Source organism: Apteryx mantelli, chromosome 5, assembly GCF_036417845.1.
Source record: "Apteryx mantelli isolate bAptMan1 chromosome 5, bAptMan1.hap1, whole genome shotgun sequence".
Lineage (NCBI taxonomy): Eukaryota > Metazoa > Chordata > Aves > Apterygiformes > Apterygidae > Apteryx > Apteryx mantelli.
In genome coordinates this window covers 19,023,749-19,051,453 of record NC_089982.1, presented here as the reverse complement: position 1 = coordinate 19,051,453, position 27,705 = coordinate 19,023,749, and the positions used below count along the sequence as shown (strand labels likewise).

At 40.5% G+C, this 27,705-nt stretch overlaps 1 protein-coding gene across 3 annotated transcripts in view; it reads right to left on the bottom strand.

The window, feature by feature from the left end:
• NPNT (nephronectin) overlaps window positions 1–27,705 on the bottom strand; it is a 55,589-nt gene that overhangs the window by 9,344 nt on the left and 18,540 nt on the right. For 2 of the 3 annotated variants that reach the window (XM_067297587.1, XM_067297588.1), the window contains 5 exons: window positions 19,822–19,941; window positions 18,873–18,992; window positions 13,511–13,645; window positions 12,181–12,303; window positions 9,246–9,707 (listed from right to left, as the gene is read on the bottom strand). In XM_067297587.1, the coding sequence (XP_067153688.1) occupies window positions 9,246–9,707; window positions 12,181–12,303; window positions 13,511–13,645; window positions 18,873–18,992; window positions 19,822–19,941 (960 nt within the window). The remainder of the gene's footprint in view (window positions 1–9,245; window positions 9,708–12,180; window positions 12,304–13,510; window positions 13,646–18,872; window positions 18,993–19,821; window positions 19,942–27,705) is intronic. The other variant, XM_067297589.1, reaches the window with a different exon arrangement.

The window sequence follows — 27,705 nt, the reverse complement described above, 5'->3', positions numbered from 1 at the left end:
TCATTTTGCAATAAAACAAAGCCACACTAAAGCCCTTTCGCAGACTTTCAGATCCACTCACCTTCCACAGATGTTTATAGGGGAATTTCAGAATTTCAGAAAACAGAAGGCCCTGGTACTTGGAGGAGGTCCCACGTGAAGGAATGAGATCTCCTACACTTAGAAACACAGCTAAAGGTATATCCATCTATCTGCAGAGGATTAGAATTCCCTAAACAATTATCAGGGCTGTGATGAGAGTTGAGAAGGAGTTTTACAGTGGAAGCTGGAATTCAACTGTAATTATACTTTTTACACTCCAGCAAAATCTGCCCTTCAACTGCTGTTCTCAGCTGCAAAGAGAAGGGACATGCTGGGAGACTTATGGCCTCTGGGACTGTTAGGCATTCAGCAGCCAGGTCATCTTCAAATTTAAGAGGTCTTTGGGGGAACCGTGGCTGCAAAATGCACATGGCTACAATGACTTCCACTTATTTCTGAAGACTCGGTGCCAGTCTGTGCAAGTCTGCAGAAGTAACACGCAGATGTCATGCCTGATGGACAGCTGTAAACTGGAGACACACAGGTTGTACTGGATAGAGGTGTCTTGATAAACCTCTTAGAGACAGGTCTGGCATGTAATTAACAGCAGTAATGTGTTTCAGACAAGCCCTTAGATGTTATAGACACCTCTGACACCTATGGTATTTGTGAGGGCTTTATCTACTAAAAACTCAACACATTCTCCATTCACAGTGCTAAAATAAATATTTAAATATCTATACATGCTTTTTAGGCAAGTGAGAACAAGAAGAATCGAGATGATTTACGATTCTAATCTGAAATAAAGGACTATTTTGTTTTCAAAAAAATCAAATCAAAGGTAAAAAAGAACACACCTTTGGGTCAGTCTTTTTGCACTAGGATCAATATGTAAATAGTACAGTTGAAAGAACGCCTAAATCCATAAGATATAGCAAAATACTTTAAATCAGAATGAAGTAGCTTCCTTTGGAATTAGGATTAAATAAACAGCCTGATTAACAGTTGACCAAATGCATGTGTATTTTAAAAGTGGGATTACCAGGCTACAGATCTTGGATAGTATTTTTATAATAAAAATAAATAAATAAAAAGCTGGAAGTCTGTAGGAAACTGATTGATTCCTTAATAACATAGTTATTTTAGGAAGCATTACTTCTCTCATTTTTTACCATTTGTAGATTTTGGAATATGTCTATTTGCAGTCTTGGATCTTAATGCACAAACTGCCTCAAAGACTTTAGGGTGGCTTAGGGAGTAAAGGCTCCTTAACTTTTAACAATAAACTGTTTGCAATAATATTTTTCTGTTTTGTTTAATCTGTTGTTTAGCTTGTATGATTACATTTTGAGATTTAATGTGAAAGAAATGTTACAAATGTGCACAACCTGCAACACCTAGGCCAATAATCACTCTGCTGTATATTTATGCCCAAATACTATATTCAGACATATAAAGAATGAAACTCAGTTTACCTCAGGCACCAGAAAATCGTCACAGGATTGTTCTGAAAACATCATTCACCCCTAGTCCCTTCCAGCAGTGTATTCCTGCCTTTCCGAGGAGCTCCATCTAATATGTAGCCTGGACAGTTTAACAGTTACAACCAAAGGAACCGACACATCATGCAGTTATAGCCATACCTGCATAGAGGTGCTTATGATGGGGTACCTTCCTCCGAAGTAGAACAGTATAGGCACTTTCATACTGCTCTAACGGCACCTGCGTTACGGTCATGGACAGACAACCACGAGTAGCGGCTTATCGCTGCCGTGCATTACCTGTGTACGTGCACCTAGAGCACCACCGCTGTCACAAACGCAGCAGCTATCAGCATGATTTAAGTTCAGCTGCAGGAGTTTGAAGTGCCTGCAGTCACTCACTATGGCTTTACTCAGGAATGTTAAAAACGGGTAATTCAATTTCTTGAGCTTACTATGGCTAGACTGATGGAACATCAAAATTTGCAGCAGTATTTACTTACAGACACTGCTGAACTGACAGCATCCTGTTAGTTACTGTCCTTTCTGGCAGCACTGTGCTCTAACTGCAATTTTCCCTTGGATAAGCCCTCACAGTGAAATTTCACCCCATGTTATAATCACGCTGTACTCTCCTAATCCCTGTGGAATGCAGCAGTTACCACGTATGACACGTATCAGTGTTGTATTCCCCAGGGATTATCACCTTACCTTTCCTCTCCTCTGAGCTAAAGAAAAAAAGATACTGTTAACTGCCTGCGCTGTGAAGAAAAAGCAGGCAAATAGCTTCACAGTTTTTGAGTGCAGGAGTATGTTTGTACTATATAGCTCTCAGTCTGCAGGGAGCATACAGCCTTCTCTTCCAGTGCCTTTACATCTGCCACGTTCAGCTGACACAGGGATGGGAAGAAGCCAGCCCACCATAGCTAAAGTAGCCTAAGTGCCCACCCCGGCGTTACAGATGGACTCCAGACTGTGTTCGGTGAGGAGTCGCACTGTCATCAGCCCCACGCTGCCATGCAGCTACCTGCCATGGGGACACCCACCTCCTCTTTTGATCTACTTCAACCACTGAATTTAGCACTGTGCACTTCAGTTTCTTCCGCTTCTTCCTCTGTGCCTTGAAATCAGTTTTCTTAGGGACAGGGGGCTCACACTGTAGACTGATAACAGGTTTTGAATGAACAGTATTTCCCTGGGAAGGGACAGAGAGATTGTGGAAACCCGCTGCCCTGACTCCTGTGCATGCTCTAAGAGGTGCAGGATTCTCCAGGGTTACAGTCTCTAGGTCTGTGCTTGCCCTGTGGATCCCCTTCCCGTTTCCCCGAATCTCCTATTTATAGGACAAACTGCAGGAAATATTAGCAATTTATTTTCCAGGCTATTTCAATTTACTTAGTAAAACACCATTTCTAATGCATTGCTATAAGAATCTGAGTTGCATGTGCATGCATACACACAAGCGTTCTCCAAATTAAAGTTGATATTATGGGTCTATAATTTAAGTTCTACAAAAATGTTTCTTCAAAACTTTTCTCCGAAGTCCTATCCAAACATTGTTAATATGAACTTCTAGAAGAACATGTTGTAATGCTTTAAAATAGTCTCCTTAGTGCTCAGACCTAATTAGAGGAATGTACACTCATATCCAGAAACAAGAGCTACCACAAGAGATGCAGGACTCTAAACAGGATCCAAGTGTATGCTCTTTTTAATAAGATGACTAATATGTTGAGTGGAGATAGTGGGAGAACGTATTTGGCACAATTATTTTCTGCAAGCTTTCCAAGTCCTTTCTGTGTACTTTATATAGCATATCAGTGTGCTTTTCACTTAACTTCAATGGTTTGATAAAGCTTGTTAAATATAAACTTGGCTTTTGTTGGAGAATTTTATAAGCTATGGATGAGCCAATACACTAACACTACAATATTCTCAAAGTTCGTTAGCCAAGTTCTTCATAAATGTGGGGGGAGGGACATCTAACAGCTGTTTAAGATGAATGTCTTTTCAGCCTTTTAATCCTTGGGAAAGCAGTAGGACATTTTTCATTTACTTGTTAATGACTCAATTCGGGAGTAAAGGAGATGGTATTTATATATGGCAGATTATTTATAATTATAGAATAATCACTGTCTTGGTGTTAGAAAACCAAAACAAAACATGAAGTTGGAGTGCAGTTTCATGTTATTAGTATTTATTATTACTATTAATAATGTAGTGTGTTCTGCCTTACAAGAAACATTGCGTTCTTAAGCAATTCCATGCCACAAAATACTCACAGCTGAGCTTCCAATTTCTGCTTAAAAAAAAAAAGCCAAGAGGAAACAGATTTTTTGACTGAGTAGCTGATTAAAAAGCTGTTAAAAGTTAAAGTAGTTATGATTGAAAGTTTTTAAATTCCACTTCCAAAAAACCCAAAAAAACCCTCAGAAGTGATGAGATCTCATGCAGACCTAGTACCAAGAGTAATCCAGAGGTCAGTCAAAATTCTCTGTCCTTTAGTGAACAAGAACACCTCCTCTTTTGCCCAGGCTATACTGATATATGCTGGACTAAGAAGAAGGGGCAGCAGAGAGGTACACTTCACCATTTTATCTGGGTACCCCCAGTGTCCAGCACACGCTGCCAAAAACTCCGTGGATTCTCATTCTGCCATGAGAATTATTTGAGCAGCAGCTTCCATGGACTTTCCCTCCCTCTTTGGTATCATTTTCATGAGAGGAAAAGGTATGGTGCTAGCGTGTGACCACTCTAAAGTCCAATTTTGAATTTTTCAGGCAGTTATAAGGCTCGTTAACTTTGACCTACGTATATTTCCAGAACATTTTTTTTTTAAAGTAACATGCCCACCTTTCTGTGAGCAGCTATTCAGGAGGAGGAGAATGGCATTTCAGTTTCAGTGAAACACAGCTAAAATAAGTAGTCTACGGAAGCTTAAGATCAGATCTTGGAATAAAACTAGCTGGAAGATTGATGGGAGGATATGATTTGTAAGAGTCCTAGATCCTGTGATCTAGCTCCAGAAGACAAAAAGGAACAAAATGCCTGTCTTAAATGCTTAAGTATTAAGACAAATTCATCTTAACAGGTATGAGAACAGTGAGGACAAATTAAATGCTATTGAAAAACAATACTATTCCCATAACATGAAAAAGTAGCAAACTACATTCTTTGTTTTTAGTACTTCCCTTATTTCAACAGTTTCAAGGATCACATAACTGCATTTGCTGCGCTAAGGACTTTTCAGTCATTGAAAGGGGGAGCAAAAAGGATTACGTTTTAATCCTATCCTTAAATTTTATTAACAGCTGATATGAGGAAAGTCTCCAAATTCCAATCTTTGCAGCCCCACTAAGAGCTAAGAAGGACAACTGCTGAACTATGTTTTAGTACAAACCAGGGGGTTTTGTTCTTGCTTTGCTGATACCCAGTATTATACTTTGTCTTTAAGCCTGTGCATTTAATGCTTGTTACCCAGATCCTGATGGTGGCAGAAATTCAGAGTCGTATAGGGAAGTACATTCTATCTGTTAAGAGACCTTATGCATCTTAGTAAACAAAAAAAGATTTCTCTGTACTTCACTGCAGTTTGTATCAGTCCCCAAATAGTTAACTATTAAGCCATTGCTGCATTCCTCCACTGCCATTCCCCCTATATCCACATCAGGAGAAGATTATCCTTGGTGCCAGATTCCACTGTCTGCATCTGACTAAGTGGTTCAAAGGCCAAGGGTAGGAATTCCAGCTTAAAAAAATATTCATTTTTTGTTGTCCGAAAAAGCAGCTTATCAAAGTTATTACAGTAATTTTAAGAAAAGGGGTAAAGCATCTAAGGCAACCACCACAACCTAATACCTTTCAAAAATTCCCATGGTTAGTTAACTAACATTATCAGCAGAGTACTTTGCAATATTTCATCCCTGAGGAGACCACTGCAAATTCACTGGTTCTCAGCTAATTTCATGCACCTTCAAGAGTTCTCTTTGCTGCAGCCACAAGCTGCACAACACGAGCGGTCAGGCGGCAAGGCAAAGCAGCATTTACACCATGCATTTTGTCAAAGTCTGGCTAAGGCTTCTGCTCTCAATAAATAAATGAAGAAAATCCATGCACCACAAGATAACCCAGTCTAAAAACACCACTTTAAGTACTAAGGTCTTCATCAGACTAAGGGCTGGAAGAGCGAAACCAGCAGTGGGAGCTGGCCACAGCGCCCTGGGTGCTGGCTTTGCCTACTGTCACGTGATAAAGCACTACCCCCTGGTTCTTCGGGATGCTACAGCCCGGGGCCGCATGCCAGGAAGCTGCCACTTAACAGAGCACCATAACTCTGCTGAACACTTGGCAAAACTGACGTTGGTGCTACCTCATGCTTCGAGTGGATCCTAACGTTTAGTTCCCTCCATCACTTCTAAGACAACAGTGAGTGCTATGAGGTGACTAAACTGCTGCCTGCCTTACCCTGTGGCAAATGAGTAAAGCAGCCAAGAGCGAGGCTTTTTCTTCTCTCTTCAGGCAGCCATATGGACCACTGTGCAAATTCCTTTCTGAGAGCCAGTTTTTTGCTACCTCAACTGCAGAAGTGGGGAAGGAAACCTAAAGCAGCTCAGCATAAGCTAAACAAAATCAATTCAAATCCATGACCCATGAACACTGCAAAGATGTCTGATGGACGCAAGATTAAAATGGCAACAGAGTTTTAAGAGGCTGAAGGAAGCAGTTGAAAAAGTTGCTTCCCCTGAGGAAATATGGAGGCAAGTGAAAAATAAGAAATCCACACATGGTTTGGGGGGAGGAGGAGGTTGGCACACCCATGTAGCAGATATGAGGCATGTCAGGGGTTAGCTGAATCTTATTAATTATTTCAGTTTAAAATTCTCTATTGTCTTAACATTTTCATTCTCATTGTTGTGCTTAGCTGGGACAGGAAAATGTGAAGAATACTTTTTAAGAGCCCCTGGCTGAAACAAGATGGAAGCACCGCTGCGCTGAGCTCACGGTGCCTCACGCAGAGCAGTTTGCATCCGGGTGGTCTCTGGGCCAAGCCATAAGGGCTGCAGCAGCTGCCCAGGCGTCAGGCCCTGCTCTCCCCTGGGCCTGGAGCAAGCGGCAGGCTGCCCTGCAGGAGCTTGGGCTGCACGACAGCGGGCAAGCGAAGGTTAGCACACTGAGCAAATACCATTTGTAAGCTATTATGAAAGGTGTTCAAGCTAATGTATTTTATCTCCATCTGCTGCCAGCTAAGAGCATGCAGCAGCCAGTTCTGCAGCCCAGCTAATGCCCCAGACCTCGGTGCCTGGCAGCAACTCACACATGTGGCTGAACCCCTGCAGTGACGGTATTTGGGCACGTATGAGTATCTCCATATTATCCTTACAAGTGTGGGGCTGAGAGCAGGCAAGGACAGGCTGACTGATGCCCTGCCCATCACTCTGTAGCCACGCATGTGGCTGTAGCTTTTCTGCCAGCTCCTACATGCCCCCCAGGAGGAAATGCAACTTCTCCCCTTCCCCACAGTCTCCTGGGGTAACAGGACATTAGTCAGTAGGTGAGGTAACACCCTCCTCTACAAGCAGCACTTTCCTTTGCAAGGCAACCATTCTAGAATAAAACCGTTTTGTTGGTTTGCACTCTTGACTGTAGGCTTCAAATCCTACCAAACTAAGCTGGGAGGAGAACCAGTGACCACCAGCTAGCTGATACTTTCAAAGTAACCATAACAAATGAACAAACAACAACAAAAAAAGACAAGATACCAGCTTTGTTAAGGGTCACATTACTTGCACCACACAATTTCCTGTCATCTAGAGCACAAATAGAGTATTTGCTTTTGGTCCCACAGCTATGTTATAAATTTAACGTACAGCAAGTACATCTTTAGCAGGGGATAAAGGAAGAGGTAATATCCAAAGGCACCTATCTGTCAGTCTGAGCTGAGGAGCTGTATATCCCTGTGTTGCCTACCGAATCCAATGACAATTGCTGGCACCTGACACCTCTTAGAACGCTTTATTGTGCAAGGAAGTCTTGGAAGCTATGCACGTATTATCACAAACCTCCACGGGCAGCAGAGGACCTCATAAAATGTTTATAAACACTTTGTAAAGATAACTTTCTCTCTGTTTGTTGTACGTACAATAACGTAAGCTCACAATCACAAAACAAAAAACACTTTTACTTTTCTGTTTCCCAACCCACATATCTCAAGTGTTCATAGCGAAGGCATTTGGTTCAAAAAAACATAGGCTTTAGTGAGAATTCAGGAAGACTTAACTGACAATAATAAACTCTATACGATGATTTATTACCTCATGAAAATAGCTGAACATTATCCCTCTGACGCAGAAGTCTGCAGAACACTTACGCAACAAGACAAGGTTGGCAGTGGATTCTACACATTCTGGAATAATTTCGACAGATCTCTGTATTTTTTTAATCTCTTGGTTCCCATCATATTTAGTTTTGGGAGGCTTTACAAAATTTCTTTTTAGAACTTTACATTAAAATATTTTTGTGCTTTAGTAACCAAATAGATTACATAGATCAGTTAACAAATAACCCTGAAAAAGTCAGTAAGAACACCCCTTTGAATAGTGCCAGGCCTTATCTTTCTCAATTCTAAGTCAGTTTTTGTCTCCAGAATAAATTAATCAAACTGTCTACAGCAGATAAAATATTAACAGGGGAAACAAACCTTTTATATAAAGAATAAAATACTTCACTGTGTAATCACCTAAGAGAACTCCTCCCAAGAAGTTACCGTATAGACGCCACAGCAACCAGAAAAACACACCCACGTTGCTTGTCCACCTGCTGTGAGACAGCAGACTTTCTCCTGCATTGCTTCAGCTTTATTGTACATCAAGCTGCAGGAAAAGGGCTGATCCAACACACCCTCCCAATCCCTAAAATTAACTGCAGGGCTAAAGATGAAATTGGGTGTTGAGTATTTCTTGGCAGACGTGTAAGTCTGCATGTGCCGGCAATGTCATCTGTGGTATGCACTAAAGGTGGCAGAGAAACGGTGCTGTATCTTTCAGAGCAGCTCTTAAAATGACACAGCCTCATGCTATGAGCATCTTCAGTATCATGAGCTTTTCACATATCCATTTTCATATACACATTCCATAAAATAAGCTTTCATGATATTTTGATGCAATTTTGCAGTTGCTTAGTTGTAAATATTAAAGTACTATTTGAATACATACAATATATATAACATAATGGAGTCTTCAGCAATTCAGACACGGTTCCACCTCTTACCATTCTTACAGCTAAGGAAATGTGCTGTGCAACAGTGACTCTCAAAACTTTGATTTTTGAATCCATTAACTCTTTATGAGTTTACTGAATAGTTCTGTTTGAAAAAAGTTGTCGTTTTCCAAAAAGTCACAATGTTGCATTTCAATATTTTTCAATAACATGCCTTTACTTTCTCCATTCAAAACTTTTGTTTGGAAGTGTAATTCGGTTAAGATCTTACACAGGGCAATATGCTCACAAATAATTTCAGGAAGAAAAACTGAGTTCTTTCTTGTTTGAATTGATCCAAAACTACTTCCCCACATTTTTGTTAGGCCACAAAATCAATTAGGTGTACAGCTTTACCATACGACCATTTTCAGTTTCACATCTTTGTTCTCATTTATAGAATGTTCCAAAAAACAAAAGTCCAGTGCATGCTTTCACCTCACTGAATTTACAATTCTGATAAATAAAAGAATATGTAAATTTACTTACTGAACACATCTCCTCGGGGTTTCTGAGGATCTACCTGGATCCTGTTGTCAACTGTAGTTCCTTGGGAAGACGTAGTTTCAATAGGAACATGGGAAGGATCTCCAGTTGTCATCACAGGAATTCTTTGTGGTGGTAGCGTAGGCCTTAATGTTGTAGGGTGAGGTTGCGTTGGAGGTGGAGGCCTCGTCACTGGCTTTGTTACTGGTGATGTTGTCATGGGCACATACCTGGTGGTTGGCCTGGGTGTAGGTCGAGTTGTTGGCCTGGGTGTAGGTCGAGTTGTTGGCCTGGTCACTGGCTTTTCTGTAACGACAGCAGGTACATATGGTGGTCTGAGGGGTTGCCTTGTGCCTCCAGCATCAGGAATCCTATTGGTTATACTACTGCCTCCCTTAGGAAGTGTGCTGTTGCCTTTGAATATATGATATGGACCAGGTGGTTCAATCATAACTTTGGGAATAACTGCAAAGAGAATTAAAATGGGAGCAAAACAGACACCTGAGTCTTTCGCTTCAGAAACTTAACAATATATTTCATTAGTACGTGGAGAGAATTTGATGAAATCTTTTCTCTTGTACTGAATGTTTCCACTGATTAGAAACACACTTCAGTATCAACACTACTGAATGATCACATCCCTTCAGATAGTACTTCTCATTACAGTATTTTAGAGACAATTTAGAGTGACTGAAGGCACACAGCACCTTCCAGCCCTGCCTCCTCCCAAGCACCAATTCACCTTCACAGTTGGCAAAACTTTCTCAAAAGAGGCGTTAGTAAAAAACATGGTCAGGAAGGTATGTCTTAAGGTGAGCTCTGAAACTGGACAGGTTTGTACTCAGGAGCAAAAGGTAAGTTTAGTAAGATTCCAATGTTTTAACTGTTTTGTTCATGGATAGGCAGATGCCTTTGGCTTAAGAAACTATTTCAGGCCTCTCCACTTCTTCTAAACACTTCTCCTTATCAATAAGCATTAACCATTTTACAGAGATTGAAAGTAAGCCAACTAGCTCTCATTTAGATCTATATCTTTGCTAAACACCAGGAAAATAAGTAAATAGTATTTTTAGTCTTTCCAAAAAGGAGAAGGTGAACTGAGCATCGCCTAAATCACTGACACGTATTCCGAGCTGCCTACAATACCACCTCCCCCAGTATTTTGTAAAGAAAGGATGACATATTTTAACTCGGTTTCACAAAGGGAGTTTCTGCAGACATGAAATGCAAGAACATCTGTTTTGTTATTTACAATTTACTATTTGTTAATAAACCTTTGTATCTCATTGGAGATCTCCCCAATAAGAACTCCAGTCATATAGTTTGTGTACAAGTGTTTCAAGCATAACACAGTTAAAATGAAGAACTGCTGTTCGGTGAACAGTGAATTGTTTGGTGGTAGCAGGGAAAAAGGTTTTCTCTCCGGCCATCTGTTTATTACTATTCTCTTGAACAGCATGCAGTTTTTACATTATGGTATATTAAAATATAAAATGCACCTTGGGACTATGCCTAGCAACACACAAGCAGTGTGTCCACATATAATTGCAAGTGTTCAGGTTTTGAAAGATCACCTTAGACAGATTATACTCCCCTCTGACAGCTATAGCTAAAGGGAACGAGTCCCCAGTGGCAGTGCTCTTTAAGGAGATCAGTGAGTCACCAAGGACCAGAACCCATGTATAAACCCAGGGTCTTCAAAAAGATCCTGCAGATCCATCTGAGAGTAGTGTGGGTCCTGAGGGGTATCAAATGAGGGGGGAGATCCAGCAGCCTACCCTGTACCAAGGGGGACAACTGCTTCACCCAAGAATGAGATGAAGAACTGATCACAGAATCACAGAATGGTTCAGGTTGGAAGGGACCTCTGGAGATCATCTAGTCCAACCCCCTGCTCAAGCAGGGTCACCTAGAGCATGTTGCACAGGACCCTGTCCAGACAGCTTTTGAATATCTCCAAGGAAGGAGACTCCACAACCTCTCTGGGCAACCTGTTCCAGTGCTCTGTCACCCTCGCAGGAAAGAAGTTTTTCCTCATGTTCAGACGGAACTGTCTGTGTTTCAGTTCGTGCCCATTGCCTCGCGTCCTATCACTGGGCACCACTGAAAAGAGTCTGGCCCCATGCTCTCTGCACCCTCCCTTCAGATACTTGTACACGTTGATAAGATCTCCTCTCAGCCTTCTCTTCTCCAGGCTGAACAGGCCCAGCTCTCTCAGCCTTTCCTCATAAGAGAGATGCTCCAGTCCCCTAATCATCTTTGTAGCCCTTCGCTGCACTTGCTCCAGTAGTGCCACATCCCTCTTGTACTGGGGAGCCCAGAACTGGACGCAGTACTCTAGATGTGGCCTCAGCAGGGCTGAGGAGAGGGGGAGAATCACCTCCCTCGACCTGCTGGCAACACTCTTCCTGATGCATCCCAGCATACCATTGGCCTTCTTGGCCACAAGGGCACATTGGTGGCTCATGGTCAACCTGTTGTCCACCAACAATGTACTGGATGGGGATGGTGAGTTCTTCCAGAGATCCCCGCTCTCAGCTCTGCTCGCAGCTGGGGAGCAGTGCGGGGGGCACAGCAAACTACTGAAATTGCCAGCTGCAGGATGCACATAATCAGCAGGGTACAAGTCACACGTACTCTTGACCAGATCCTGCCCTGCTTACTCAATTGCTCTCATTCTGAAGCAACCTCTAGAATGAGGCTGTGAATAGGGTTTGGTAGATCTCTTTCTAATTATGAAAATGTCTCCAGGAAATATATTTTTATCAAGGCATGCTAAGACTCAGAAAACTCTGAATACATTCTCTGGCCCTTAATTATCTATTAAAAATAGCTAAGAGAAACTGATCCCGACATTGCTATATCTCAGTATTTACAACACAGGACTCATGACCACATTTAGTTTCGGAATTCTTTTCTTAAAAGGAGCGTTACGTACGTATGCAGTTTGTTCCATTGTCTCTGTACCCTTCTTTACATTTGCATTTGTAGGATCCTTGTGTATTGTAACATCGTGAAAAAGTACCACACTGATGCTGGCCAAGGGAACATTCATCTATATCTGCAACAAAAAGTTAAATAAAAATCATTTACATCAAAGGAGAAACCTGCCTTTCCCCTTATCCCCACAAAAACACAAACAGTATATATGGAAAAAATTAGGAAAAAAATATTAATTTCAAAAAATTCAATAAAATTGAATTGCCAGTAGAAAAAGGAAGACAGGCAGTCATAAATTAATGTGGTGATACAGGTGTCAGGGTAAAAGGGACTGTTGTGTAATTCTTGTATTGCTTGGCTTATAGCTTAGCATCAGCTTTGGTGATTTGCTGTGGGTAGATTACAGTTGAAATCATGAAGATTATAATTTCAGTAACTACTTCTTGAAGATGACTTGGTAAGAAAAGAAAAACTGAGTTTAGGAATAGGCATGTTCCTAATGCAGCCAAGCATTAAATTGTTTGTTCATAAAAGGCTTCCTCTTTGTTATTATACCTGGATAGAATCTGCCTGAAACATCGTCTATGGCACTTCCATGTGACTAGTGATGCAAGCAAAATCTCCAAAATTGCAGTGCTCTGCATAGGGATTTCTCTCCAAAATGTACTTAAACAAATATAAAGCAGTGTCATTATTTTACATGATCCCTTTTTCAGTGAAGGGATCATAGCCAGTTGAGGCACTGAGAAACTTAGACAGCGGGACCTGGGAACATCTTTTTCTCTGTCAAAGGGCATTACATCGGCTGCGTTCCAGCCTCGTGTTCAGACGAAGACCTGAGTTATTTTCCAGCCCTCCTCCTTCCCCCACCCGTTTTCAGGGGAAGAAAAGTTGCGCAGCCTAGGCTGGAAAGAGCTGGGGTGTGCTCTAGCCACATTTAATCATCTTGGAGCTTGGGGCATGCTATGAAGCACACCTGTGTGACAGTGCAGACATAACTTACACTCATACGCTGTCCCAAACCTACCACTGCTTATGCCAAGTGAAACCTGCAGGGACAAAGACTTTGGAAAGAACTTCCTGAGGTCACCAGCTCTGCTCTCCCACTAGCTTCCTAGGGAGAACCAGTTACCAGAAGGGGGCCAAATACATGCTTTCAGTTATTTCTGTCATCCACCCTTTCCTAAAATATCAATGAAGAGCAACCTAAAACAACCTGCTTGAATGTTTCAGCCACAATAAGTGAACATTCTTCTTTAAAACATTAATTCCAGTTTAGAATATGTAGCTGTATTCCAGGCATACAAGAAATTTGCTGTTGTCATTACCATGGCATTGGTATTTGCCTCCAATATACATTAGATCAAAGCCTTTATGACATCTGCAAATGTAGCTTCCAAAAGTATTGATGCAGTGCCTAAATCGGGGACAGATAACTCTCCCAGTAGCACATTCATCAATATCTGCAAAAAGAAAGGAACAGTATTATTCTTTGTAACACTTAAAATGCTATCTATATTAAACTGGCTTCACGTAACAAAAAACTGAAGAAGAACAGGCAAAGTATTTTTGAAAAGCTCTTTTTGGCTGCAAGCTGGTCAGGCTGTGGCTCCTCAGTTCAACTCTTGGTCACATACCCAAATTTGTGTCTCCTGTGCCAAAAACAAATACTGTGAGTGACCATATCTGTGAGCAACAAGAGATGCATGGATGTAAAGGATATCACTACTGGCTTCTGAGCGCTTGCTGCATGGTCTTGCAACCTTGGGACCCTTCCCCTGGGAAAAGATATAGAAAATACAGAAAACACAACAGTTTCTTCAAAGGTATTCCTTAAAATACTCATCCTTAAAACTATAACATCTTTTGTCTAAAGAAAAGCTATTTCATGTCAGTTGTATAACTTTCTTTTCTCCCATTGAGCCCTGCATGGTTACAAAGATAGCACCTTAATTTACAGCCAAGGAATTATAAAAAATACTCCAGTAATTCTTTTTAAAATACTCTGAAACTTCTCCGAAATATCATTCCTGTAGCACGGGTCATATGCACATATTCAAAGTACATCACCCTCCAGTAGAAAGTGGTTTATTCTTTTAAAATCTCAGGTGTCCCTAATCCATGGACTGCCCATTGAGCCTATCAGAAATCTTCATCCATTCAGACTCACTTTGAACAAGAAAAGTTCAAGCTAATCCCGGAGTGAGGGTTGGGGAGCGTGTATTTCTGGGACTCCTACCAGTTAGTTACCACAGGCCAAACACTTTTTGAGTAACTGCCCCTTTGCAAGTTCTTACCCTGCAGTATGTGCGCTGCAGCTGACCCCTTTCAAGAGGAGTTGGTTACCTAAGTGACCTCAAAGTATCTCCGCTACTGAGGTACGTGGCTCCTGTGTGCTCACAGCAGGACCTGAGACCTGTATTCCAGGCAGGGACCGAGGCTTAGGCAGACATGGGTGATGCCTGATCAGTGTCAGATGCCCTTCCTCTCGCCGAAGCTGCTGTTTGCCAGGCTGAGTAACTAAGCCAGGCAGAGGCCCCGGGAGTAGCCGATGCTAACCCAAGGCTGCTTTCGCTACCTGGAACAACTCTTGGCAGGAGATCAGGCAGATACACAAAAGCCACTTGCACTGCCACTCTGTAGCCCTTGGAAACTCAGCTGAAGCCTGCTAAGTACTTGAACCCTAATTCTTCACTGAGGTAGAGACGCGCCATGCATGGCTGCCTCTGACGCATGGTGCTTCTGAAGTGTGTTGGTTATCTACAGGGCATGGTTCAAGCCTTTGCTCTGCTGCTCTATCAAGTTCTTGATCTATGGGAAAGCAAGACTTTGCTCTCCAAGCAATTCTTTTTCCAAAAAGCAGCACTTCAGCTGCAGGTGTCAAGACTGCAAAACAAAGCCAAGTGACTGATGCCTTGCTGCTTGTGAAAGAGGCCTCACGAAGGCGGAGAGGGGTGCAGAATCTGAGTCTCTTACAAAGCACGGAGGAAATGCTACTGCTGGCAGACAGTTGCTCTGTCAAAATCAAATATTCTTGATTACTAAAGAACAGTTCAAACAGGGAAATAAAAGAAACAAAACTGCTGGTTAGTTAAGGCAGCTATCCAAGATGGGAGATGTAACTTCAAACTCTCCAAGCTGTGTTTCCCACAGCCAAAAGAAGTAACCTAGAGTCATGAGTTACTGGCTAGATGGACTCTCCCAGTAGCTCCTGCTGGCACCGTCCCACTCTGCATAAAGAACTACAGAGGAGAGCAAGGATTCAAACCTGACCTCCCACACACTTGGCCCATCAGACTCCTCTTTGACATGAACAGTTCTCCTTTACTCTGAGACTGGAGCACTTCTGCTATGTCTCAGTAAAGGCCTGAATAAGAAAGAACAAGAGACCAAAACTGGGCACGTCTCCACGTCCCTACACACCTAAATCTTCCTATGAATCTGCCTCTTGGTTTGAATACATTATTAACATTTTTACAAATGCTGCTATGTTCTGTAAGGTCATTTAATTTACAAGCCATAATTTTCTACCTTTTACTAAAATAGTATTTCAGCACTGCCTATTTCAGACTGTTGATTACTATGAGTTTGGGTTTTTTTTAATCCTAACTTCAAAAAGCAATTCGGTAAGAATAAATCAGCCAGAGAATATATTTCATCATGGCATGGAGTAAGTTCTTTAAAACCTAATGTAGTTTGTTCTGCCTTTCCTTCTGTGCTCATGATATTGCAGACTTACTTAAGGGAAGAGGTGTGTTCAGTAACCAGAGAATTACAGTGGTATCATTTATTTGTCTGTGCAGTTATATGTCCTAAACGTATAGGACTGAACAGCTGATCAATACCCCTGTTGAAAACTGACGCAAAAATTAATGGAAAAGTGTTGTAAAATCTACTGCATACCTTTAAGGTGAGATGTGGATGCTCTTTGTTAGTAGAAAACTGCTTTTTGATCATTAGCTAGAATATGGTATGCAAGTGCTTGTGCTTAGTTCACTAGGGTACTCAAACAGTATAGTAAGTGTGGCTTCTTTCAAGCCCATGGGCCCACGGCAATTTACACCTGGGCCCAAATAGCGTAAGGCTGTTTCCTTTTGCCTGCTGCAACACGCCGTGGCTCACACCTGCTTCCTATGAAAACCAGGGCGTAAAGGAGTCATTTGTATTCCCATGGCAGCCTGGACTGGAACGGAGGTACGCGCCCAGACTGAGCATCAGGAACTGCTCCAAAGGCAAGTAACACAGACAGCACCTCAGTGGCTGCGACAGTCAGCCTTCAACAGGGAAGCAGAACTGCAAACAGTCACTTCTCTCCTTGTGTGAATAAGGCCATATTACCAACCCGAGTACTAAACAACTATGAGATTGATTTAAAAATAGTTTGATTTTTATGTTTCCAAGACCATATTTTCATGTTTCTCTCCACAATCAAAACTAACAAAAAAGACTGTTTTGCAGTGAAAATAATTATTTTCAGTCCTCAAATAATTTCAGACCTTCTAAAGTTGAAGTGTAAATTATTAATTTCATAGAATGAAAAACCCAATTGAAAAAGCTGGTAGCACTGCTTCATCAGTTATTTTTTGATTCTAGAGTCATTTATAATCCTGATTTTTACTGAATACTTTGCTGAATTCCATTTTGATTCTTTGTTATTTAGTTTATGTGATTTACCTTCGTAGCTGAATTGTTTGGTTCTTTACTGATTGGCTGGAGGAAACATTTTAAAAAGAGAATGATCAACACAGGATAACAAACTAAGAATAGAATAATTTTTAGAGGAATTTCCACCTGTGGTAAAAATAAGCACTACATTCCCAGCTGTCTTTTGAACTCTCCTCAAACTAGGATTTCATGAGCTAGAGCCAATGCACATTTCAATTTTCTTACCACCATCTACACTTTTGCTTGTGCTGCAGCAACGTCTGGATGCTCCCAGGAGCTGACGTGCTCCCCAGCAATGATGAGCTTGTACACATGAGCAAAAGACATAGCCCTAGCCCCAAATAACTTCAAATCTTGAAGGTATTTACTAGTTTTAGTACAGCTCTAATTTGACAGAGAAACTCTGATGGACTATGTAGGAAATAACACAAAAAGGGTGCATGTCACAATCATGTCTTACCAAAAAACGGGAGTGGAGCATATTATGACCCATGAAGAATAACATCTTTTGCTGTGACTACTTTCTCTGCACTGTGCAAGGCTGCTCTGAAATTTTTGTGGAAAATTTAAAAAACAGGTTATGCAACAGATCTGAATGGTGCACACCCACTGATATGTGGGTACACACGCATGCACACAGTTCTTCACCTTTCAAGAAAAAACGCGTTTTTCTGAAAACTACACTAAACTGAACTGAACAAGCTTCATATAACAGGTCTGAGTGCTAGTCTTCTGATTATTTAAAAACAGCATTAAATGTCCACTTTGTTTATTTCAAAACAGGTATGAAGGTTGCTTGAATCTTCTATAAAAACGCACACTAGAAGGATCTTGTGAGTATTTTTCTAGCAATTTTCTGCTTTAGGTACAACTTCCTTGAATTTGTACCAAAAATCACTTGGCTCAAAATGCCACAAATCTCTTCCAAAGACCTCCATCTGCCATGTCTACAGCATGATTAATCATAATTCAACCCTTTCAGCATCTGACAATTGTTATTTTTGCTACTGTTGAACCCATTCTTTTGCATACACACACATGCCAATCATACACTTGAGAAAGCCTCCGGCTAAGTGCCTGCTCCTTACATCAGAAGAACTAGTTTCTGTCCCTTGCTCTGCCACAGGGTTCTTGGTCAGCATGGATAAGTCACTTCAAGAAGCAGTTGTCTCCCCTGGACAGTTGTGATACCCAGAAGCATGATTAGAGTCATCCACACTCTCTTAAATTCTTTCAGTGCAAGTATGCACAATTCCTACAGGTTATAGAACTGTAGCTCTGAATAAGGTACCAATAATAAAATCACTGGAGCATCGTATCCACTCAGGATGTATAGTTAATGACTAATGAAATCACACGTCATGCTGTTCTTCATACCATAGTAATGTGTGGCACAATATAGTCTGATTAACCAGGAGCTCCTTAACCACATTCAAGATGGTGAGAATAAAATATTCCACTTTTATGCTGTCTGAATTTCTGAGTTTATTTTAACTTGGGGTTTTCAAAGATACCTAAGAGAGACAGGAGTCTAAATCTCATTAATATTGGGAGTGTGCACAGACCTTCACTCTGCCCCAATCTAATCTCAGCAATTTGTATAAATTATCCCTGCATTCCCTGAACCAAGGCACCACCCTGCTTTCTAAGTGTATGAGAGAAAGCTGCCCTCTCCATCCTTTTTTGATACAGACAAGTACTTTGGAGCCCCTGTTAGCAATACTTTAAAATTAGCCAGTAACAGGAGGGAGTGATAAGGGCCAAAAGCTTTGATGCCAAGCAGCCTGTGCAGACTTCAAGCAGACAGTCAACAAAACTTGTGGGACTGGAAGAAAACATTAGGGATCTCTGACTTACACCATTTGAGAATAGCTGAGCAACACCCCAAACCTCATTCCAATAATGTTTTTACACTGCATGTACAATGCATTCTAAATACACCTGATAAACTCTCTTGAACTGTGTCCAGTGTAAGGATGAAAACATTTCTGGGGAAGAAAAAGAAATCTGCATCTTATCACTTACCTACGCAGGTCCTCCCATCAGGCCCTAGCTGCAATCCTGGAGAAGGACAGCGGCAGCGTATTTCCCCTTTCAGTACATCACAGCCATACTGACAGTTTGCCATTGAACAAGTAAGGGCATCTACAGAAAAATAAATGCACATACTCAGACGAAGACCCTGATTCATACCAGAAAATCACCAAGATCTTTGGAGAATTAAGATAGTTCAATTATAATAAAAAACAGTGGGAAAATGCTTGTTGAATTTTATAGGTGTCCATTCAGGCCTTTGAATGGCAAGTCCACATGCAGTAAATTTTTTCTTTCCATGAATTTCATTTATAAGGGGGGGGGGGGGGGAAGACAATTGTAGCAAGTTGTGTTATGAAATGCAATCCTCAGTCCCCATGAGGAAAATAAATCCCAGTACGTGCTATAAACCCCCCAAGGCAGTACTACCATTTTAAAATAGCACCTTTAATAAAGGTCATTTCTCTCTCCTTCTCTCTGTCCAGACACTCAAAATATCCACTTTTACAGGAGAGAGAGTAACCTGATCTCCAGAAAGATCACAGTACAGTTTTATACCAAACAATCAACATCTGCAGCTCTAATGACTTTACATTTATATAGACATAGCACTGCAGAACTGCAGGTGTCTTGCTGCTGTGAAAACTGCAAGCCCTTGTTCCTGAAGGCCAATTAACAGTGATTTACAGCGCTGGAGAATGTTTCTGGGGAAGCTAGTAATAGAACTAATAAAATCAAAATATTTGCTCTTGTTTGGTTTAGCCTAATTTCATTAGAACAAAGAAGCTCATTTTGTGCAACTGCCTGATTTCCAGCAGGATTTACTTTTACTTTGGGACTCATCTTCATTTCATACAAGTTTCCCTGGGAACCCTGAGCAGTAACACAGGGATAACTGAAGGGGAGGTTTGAAAAAAGAAAGCAACAAGCCTTGACATACTAGAGCACGTTCCATCTGGCATGAGCATGTAGCCATTCAGACAGTAGCACTTGTAGCTGCCGTAGGTATTCATGCATCGATGTTTGCATGGCCGGGGTTTTAGTCCACACTCATTTAGATCTGAAAAGAAGGGTACGAGGGAAGGGGGTGGGAAAAGAAATATACAAAGTATTTGTGAAAATGCTAGCAGTTAAGAGTTCCTGAAGAAAGAAGAAAAATATGGCAATTTGCTTTTTATATACAGTCCAGCTCATCAGCAAGTGTCCAGAACATCCTGCATGAAGTCCTATTCAGTCCTTCTGCCAAGTGGAGTATTTTCTTCTATAAGTATCATAGATATCCCTTTCAGAAATAACAATATTAGCATTAAATTATGTACTAGTAGAAGTTTCATTAGGGAATACATGACTTCAGACTGCTCACATCTTGCTGCTATCCACATCACCCTATGACCACGATCAACCAGAACACTAGACTAGGAGAGGCAAAGCACACATCACTGCTGCAAACACTGTCAAAGACCACGCTTCAAAATTAGTGGCAGAGGAAGGCAGGAAAGCTGATGCTGACCCATTGAAAACAGTCTAGTGGAAAAAATGTGCTCCTTATCAGCTAGACAATACTGAAAAAAGTACCTGACATCAGTGATATTTGTCAAGGACTACCCATGAAGGCTAGTATTTCAGATTTACAGTTTAATACACACAGAATTCATCACTTAAACCGAAAATACTCAGCCCACAATTTTCACATTAGTAGACAAGGCTTCTAACAAGAAGTAAAGACTGATTCAAGAATTCCTTCAGAATTCCCTTCCAAGAATGCACGTTGATTTTATCTGGGTAAACGAGAATAATCTGTTACTGACCATAGTCATTTGCTGTAGTTATGCAGTAAAGATGACAATAATAAAGTTGAAAATAATAAATCTATTCACAAATCCTGTCAGCGGGTAGTTTTACAACTGAATTACTAACCCTCATTTCTAACATTGCACAATGCCATCTGGAGTTTTGTTACAGTAAAAGAGTGACTGTTATTTCCAGGAACTTTTCAAAGAGCCACCACTCCCTAACCAACGTCCTGGAAAGGTAAGCCTTGGCTCCTAGCAGTTAGTAGGCACATGAACATAATACCTGCTATATAAAATGCTGGCTGAGAGGGAGATGCATCCTTTTTATAGGCTAGATGTGAAAGATTAGAGATTAGAGACATTAAAACAGGAAGACAAATGTACCTCCAGTTAGAATCATGTCAGTAATTCATTAATTACTTTATGCACTATAGATAGCAATCTTAACAACAGTCTATGTTGAAATGGAGAGAAAAAAGTTGCATTCACTACAAAGAGGAAGTCAGAGAGAACACTGGTTTTAGGAAGTTAAACACAGAATTCTCCAAATTCCTAGTATTTGGAATTTAAATTCATCTTGAAACACTGTAATCATTTAGTTTTGAAGGGCAACGTTCTCCATCCTTCTTTTTCCAGGACAATACTTTTAACTGCTAGTCTAAAAGTTGCAAGTATTTCCCCTTTCATTAGGACTGACACAATGTAGGGCAATCGGGAGCAAAATAAATCGCGCTCCAAGACACCAATGTAATTCCAAACCAGTCACAAGGATTTTGCTTGTACTTGTAATAAGCATTCTGTTATGCCACTGCAGCTCCCGAGAGCTCCAAACAATCTATGGTTTTCTGAGCTACTTTATTTTCACCCTGCTGGAGACAATGAAGGGCCAGCATTATGCAGGCCTTTCCCACAGCCCTTCCCCTCACTGACCAATGCAAAGTTTTTTTATTTTGTTTTCCAAGACTTTGGGACATACAGCAGGTTTAGGGATAAGAATACTTCCTGCTTCTTGTGTTGGGAGAGGGCAGTAGGAAGGGATACAATTTTTGCTTTAATCCTGCATAAGGCTGACCAAGAATTTTCTAGCCTGGAGGGTTTGCTTAGGTCCTAGAGAGGTGAGGAAGACCAGGTGAGTAACGTTGGTCAGAAAAGGTTGCCAAAAAGGGGAAGGGCTGAAACTGTGGCTTACAAACAACGAGCTCTGAGTACAGAGGCCGATGGCCTTCTCTACACGCTTCCTGCAGAACGTGCATTTCAGAAGGAGCGTCCCTTCTCCATACCTTCTCACTCCCACTCTCCAGGAGTTTGAAGACATTTCCGAAGCTGCTAGGAGAACATACTAACTTCTCCCAGCAGCCACCAATGCCAAAATTGTAAGAGTAAACATGCTGTATTTGAGAGAAACATCAGTAGGAGAGATGTACATTTTCTACTGTGAACTCAGTATCTTCAGTCAGGAGTGATGACTATTGATAGAATACAAGCACAGGTCAAATGGAAGAGCAGCAGATGATGCTCCTGGAGTGGGAGGGTAAGTTTTGAATGTGAAAACCTTTACATAAAAAAGTTTACTTAAAAATTCTCAATAATAAACATGTGAGAGATGTGCATTTTGGAAGGCAAACTTCTCTAGGAGGAATAAAAAAAAACTACTTTTTTTTTCTTTCTTTTGTGAAACTCATTAAAATTACACAGTTCCTGACAGACATTACAACTGCACTAACAGAGTAGTGACACATTCAAAACCTTTGTTAAATAAATAAAAGTCATTGTTAAATTCAACAATTTTGTTAGAGTTTACTTACAATTCATAAAAGTATCTTCACTGAGCCCAAACTAAGGACTATTTTGAGATTCACAGGCAATAATAACTTTGAATTTAAAGAGAAAGAAAGGTTCTTATTTTAAGTCTAAAATATCTAATTTTTTCCTGCTTTGTACAAACCCCATCACTTTACAAAATAAATGCATAACGGTTGCATATAAAATAATTAGAAGCAGGGCCAGAATAAGGAGCAGTAATACTGAATTTAAGCTGTTAGGGCAGGATTTTATTAGTGCCTGTATGATCCTCTAGTGCTTACATCCCATTGCACTTCACATAAGTTTAGATGCTCCTAAAAACATGACCCTTAAGAAGAACTCTTTCCCTTATTTCTGGAGCTACTACCACAGATCCAAAGTTGAATAACATAATGATTTATGGCTGTTCTCAGTTTAAAACTTTCCATCCTGTATAAAGCGTAGATTACATTATCACCCTTAAATAATTGGATTCTTCCACAGAACACTGAATACTACACCACCATTTGGTACAAAGTATTTTTAGTACAGAAACGAAAGCTTTGGTGTTGATGAATAGGTGGCTATTAGGAACATACACTGAGAATAACCTCTTAAAAAGCAGGTGCAATGAACTGCATTAGTATATCACACCACACACTTTGGTGAATTTTGACTACATTTAGTTACTTCTACTGTATTCACTTTATTCTGTTTCTGCCTGTGAATAAATACTGTCACATCAGTTTTTGACTCCTCTGATTCAAATCTTAAAAAACATGCTGTGAGTAAAATGCCTGTGTCTTTCAACAGTCAATTTTTTTTCTCCAGACTGACATAACAGAAAGCTAAGGTCACAAGGCATCAGAAACGGGCTATTAGCACAGCTCCATTTAAATGTACAACTCATGTGCCACGCGTTTTCACTTTTGCCTTTGACATGAGCTGTTTTTAACCTTACGGAGTCAGAATGAATGCTACTGTTTAGGAAAACAAGGATTAGCAATACCTTGGCTGCTTAAAAGCAAAGCCAGCCTCCAAAAAGGTTAGATATGTTAAAGCACACAGCTCAGCCCGTCTTATTTTATTTTCCCCTAAATGCAGCTTTTCTGATTCTTGTTTTCATCAGCACAGACAGGCACATACTCAGCAACCACACTGCAAGCAACACTCCATTTCCTAGGAGGCACATTGTGCGATTACTGGCAAGTCTTACGGGTTCTTCATAAAGCCCTGCATGAATATGCTGACAGCTCTCTTTATCTACCTCCACACTCCCATAATCTGTAACAGCGTGCTTCCCTCAGAAGAGTCCGGATGTGCTGCACATGGACTAGGGGAGCACTGAAACCATCCTGCTATTAATATACTGTATCTGCTTCAGATGGGTGCTTTTTGTTCTTTAAGTAAGGCCTGGTTTTTCAAGAACAGGTTCAAGCTAATGTTAGCAGTTAACAAGTCAGCTATAGCAACATAACTCTTGAACACATGTTGGTTCAAAAAAGGTCAGGCTACTTACCCAAAGATATCAATTGCATATTTCAAACAATATCTATAAAGAGATCTCAGTATAAATGTCTATGCATCAAAAGAGGAAAAAAGAAAACAGTGGAAGTTTCCTCAAAAAAAAAAAAAAGCTAAAGAGTATGAACTCAAAGGGTAATGAAAATAACACTTTTACATCCTTTTTCTTTGTAATAGAGCATCATCATTCCTTCTAGTGACTTAAAACCTTACATTGGAACTTCAGTTATAAAGCATAGCACTATTAAGAATTTAACAAATATCCATTCACTATTCTGAAACTGCTAATTTCACTGCTCAATCACTTAAACTCAAAAGTTGCCTACAATTACACAGTTAATGCAAAATGAGCATTCTTAACTTCAAAATAACGTAAGACAGTATCATATATAAAAGCAGGCTGAAAGCTTTAGGCACTAAGGAAAGCAGGTCTGTAACATAAGCGCAGGCTGCTGAGCACAAGTGTTTTATTTTAAAAGAAAAGCAATGAAAACATGAATGCAAGGAAAGGACAACAGCGCTATGCTGGCAAATCTGGATGTGACCTCTTTGACAACTGCGTGGGACCACAGGGGATCTTGGGTAATGCCTGATGTCTGTGTGCACCTAACACTGGAGAGCGTCTTTCCGAGAATGATGCAGTACACCGTGCTGTTTTCTTTGATTAGCTTCCACAGAAGACTCCAGCCTATTTTTTTGCCTACTAACTTGGATCAAGCAACGTAGAAGTCAAATATTCAACATCAAATTTACTCAGACTGAGGTAATAGAAAGCCACTGACCAGAAACCAAGTTAAAGATTAAGCTGTTACCACCCACGCTATACAAAATAGATCAGCTTTCGTTCTCAGAGAGTATCATCACACAACCACATTAAACCTGTTTATGGAGCAGATTTGTATCACCCTATGAATTTTCTTTACAGTACTTAGGTCTGATAAATCAACAGCTGCCAGATTCATAAGTCAGCAATCCTCATTTTCTTCAACTTTCAGCTTTGTGTCAATTACAGTTTTGTCTTTATCTGACCTGATAAGCAATTTCCATTGCTCAGTTTAGAAAGGAACTTAGAAATAAGTAAAAGGCAATGCAAGTCCTGGAAGAAGAGCAAAGAAATAATAGCAAGATACAACAGTAAGTTTTGTGGAGTGTCAAGCCTTTTCAGAATACAAGCACACAGTATCAAGGAAATACAACAGTTATTTGCTCTGCACGCCAACGACACTGCAGGCTCAGCTTTCTCATTGCAGCCATCAGGCCACTAGCCTCCAACCCCTTTGCAAGACTCTGCATTATTGTCTCAAGCCGTGAAGCCACCTGAAATAAAGGACCATCTCACCCCTTGAAGGTGCATTTGTTGCGTGATGATTCAGGGGGCGCAAAAGAAGGGGTTCACTGCTCTGACCAGGTAGGCTTGTATACAGTTGCTCATCTTTACAGGATGGGAAGAAGGCATAATAAAAACAAAATGACCAAATCTTTCTAATACACATTACTTTATCATCAAAAAAGAAAAAAATCAGGTGCTGACAAGAACTGCCCTGCAAAAAGAGAAAGAGGTAAACTTTTACAAGATGCTCCTGGAACAAGCAGGTAACAAGATAACAAGTTACAGGAGAGATGCCAGATATTCTTTTATGTGAAGGCAACCTTTCCCAGCCACAGAAAGCAACCTGCATACACTTTAAACAACTAGCAAAAACTGTAAGTTTTCAACTATTTGTATTTGTCAGTGAACATGGATTTTATTGAAGAGCAAGTATCAATTTTCTGATGAACACATTTTGAAAGAATTTTAAGTTCCATTATGACCACTATGAATTAGAGAGCTAGCAAAGGGTATTTTCTTTCAGAATGCTCAGCAATTTTTTTTTTTTTTTTTTTACTGGTTACAGCTGTAAACTTGCGCTCAAAAAGCTAGAAGGGAAACACTAAATCACTACTGTGATTTGAATGCATTTGGGAGAGCACATGGTTACCTCCTGTGCAAAGCCATTGCAATTTAGTTGCTGATGCTAGTAAAACAGTAAGAGAGTATCAGCTAATCCTACTTTCTGTGAGTGACCTAAAGCAAGGTCTAGATTGCCACTGCCACTACAGTGCCCCTGGAAAAGGACTAACATTCGGGCATCATCACACAGTTGAATTTTGACAATTCAGCTGAGAGGCTGGGTTGCTGTCTTGGCTTGATCTGTGGAATATGGTTTGATCCACAAGGTCCATGAACAGCTGAGATGTAAAGCCTGTTCATCAGCACTTGCACTCACAGAATGCCTTTCATCCCAAATCTGAGCATACTTTACAGCCCAGTACCATTCACGCAGCCCAGAAAGACTTCCACCTCTGCAAGGGGACTCCAATAGCTCTTTTGCCAGCACCATTACTTTCTGTTATTACTAATGATTATTCTAGAACAGAAGCAGGGAAGATCTCCCATGTACTGAACAGGACAGCTGCTATATATCAAGATATAATATAGGCTGCGTTTATCCCGTATGGTAAGTGTGCTTCATGGGATGCCCTACAGATCTAATGCACCCAGTACTCCAGATCAGGGATGGCTGGACCATGCTGTGGCTCTCTCCCCAAACATATATTTGGATTTCCTTCCAGCACAAGTAGGGCTCCACATGAACTATGAACATTCAGGTCTCATCCTCATGTGGCATTAGCATGTGGCAAGGGTGCATGGCCTGACCCCAGGAACAGCTCTAGGGTCTCAGCATATAAGGTAGCATAGATACAGCTGTAGTCACCCAAACTGATGTACATTTTGGCCACTACAGTCAGCATGCATCTCATGCACATCTGCCATGGCACCTTTGTCACTGATACCACACAAGAACATTTGGTCAATACTGCCTAAAAGGCTGCCTTTAATCATTTTCTACCATGTGCGTTTTCCTTCTTTAGCACTTCTTGGAAAGTGATTTATTTCACTCAAGACACTGCAGTCTCCAGCAATTTGCACAGAATATATTTGATATTATTAAAGTTATATATATGTGTGTGTGTGTGTGTATATGTGTGTGTATATGTGTGTGTGTGTGTATATGTGTGTGTATATGTGTGTGTGTGTGTATATGTGTATTTATTTATATATAAATAAAACTTACATATGTGTAAAACAATCATTAGTTCACTGCACTATTTCCTAGAAAAATTCCAGACTGACCAAAACAGGCATAGAATAAGACAGTCATAACATCCTATCCATGTCAGCCCAGAGTGAAGGGAGAAGGAGATAGGATAATAACTTGAGAGATGACAGAGTAAGTGAGACTTAAAACAAAACTGAAAAGCACATTTATTTCCACATCAGTTTGGGATGGATTAGTAAATCTGAAAATAAATATTTATATATTTTAAAGAAAATAATTCACTTCAAAATCAATGCATCAAAAGAAGGTTAGGAAACATCAGAGAATACATTTCTGGACAGCAGCTTAGCTCTAACTTTGGCAGATTTGTCTACCATACTTCCTCAGCATTCTCAGAAAACATTTACAAACCTTTTCTGTATGCTGGGACAACTGGAAAAGAAAACAGCCTTAATGAGACATCTCTATATGTGAACATGTCTTAGGCATCGAAAGCTCATGAGTTCTGTATTATAGTACTGTTTTATATTATATGTTCTTTATACCACAGTAAGAGAACACTTCATCTTTCCAACTTCTAATTACACATTACAAGTTTTTGCTAGCTAATTCATTCAGCATTAG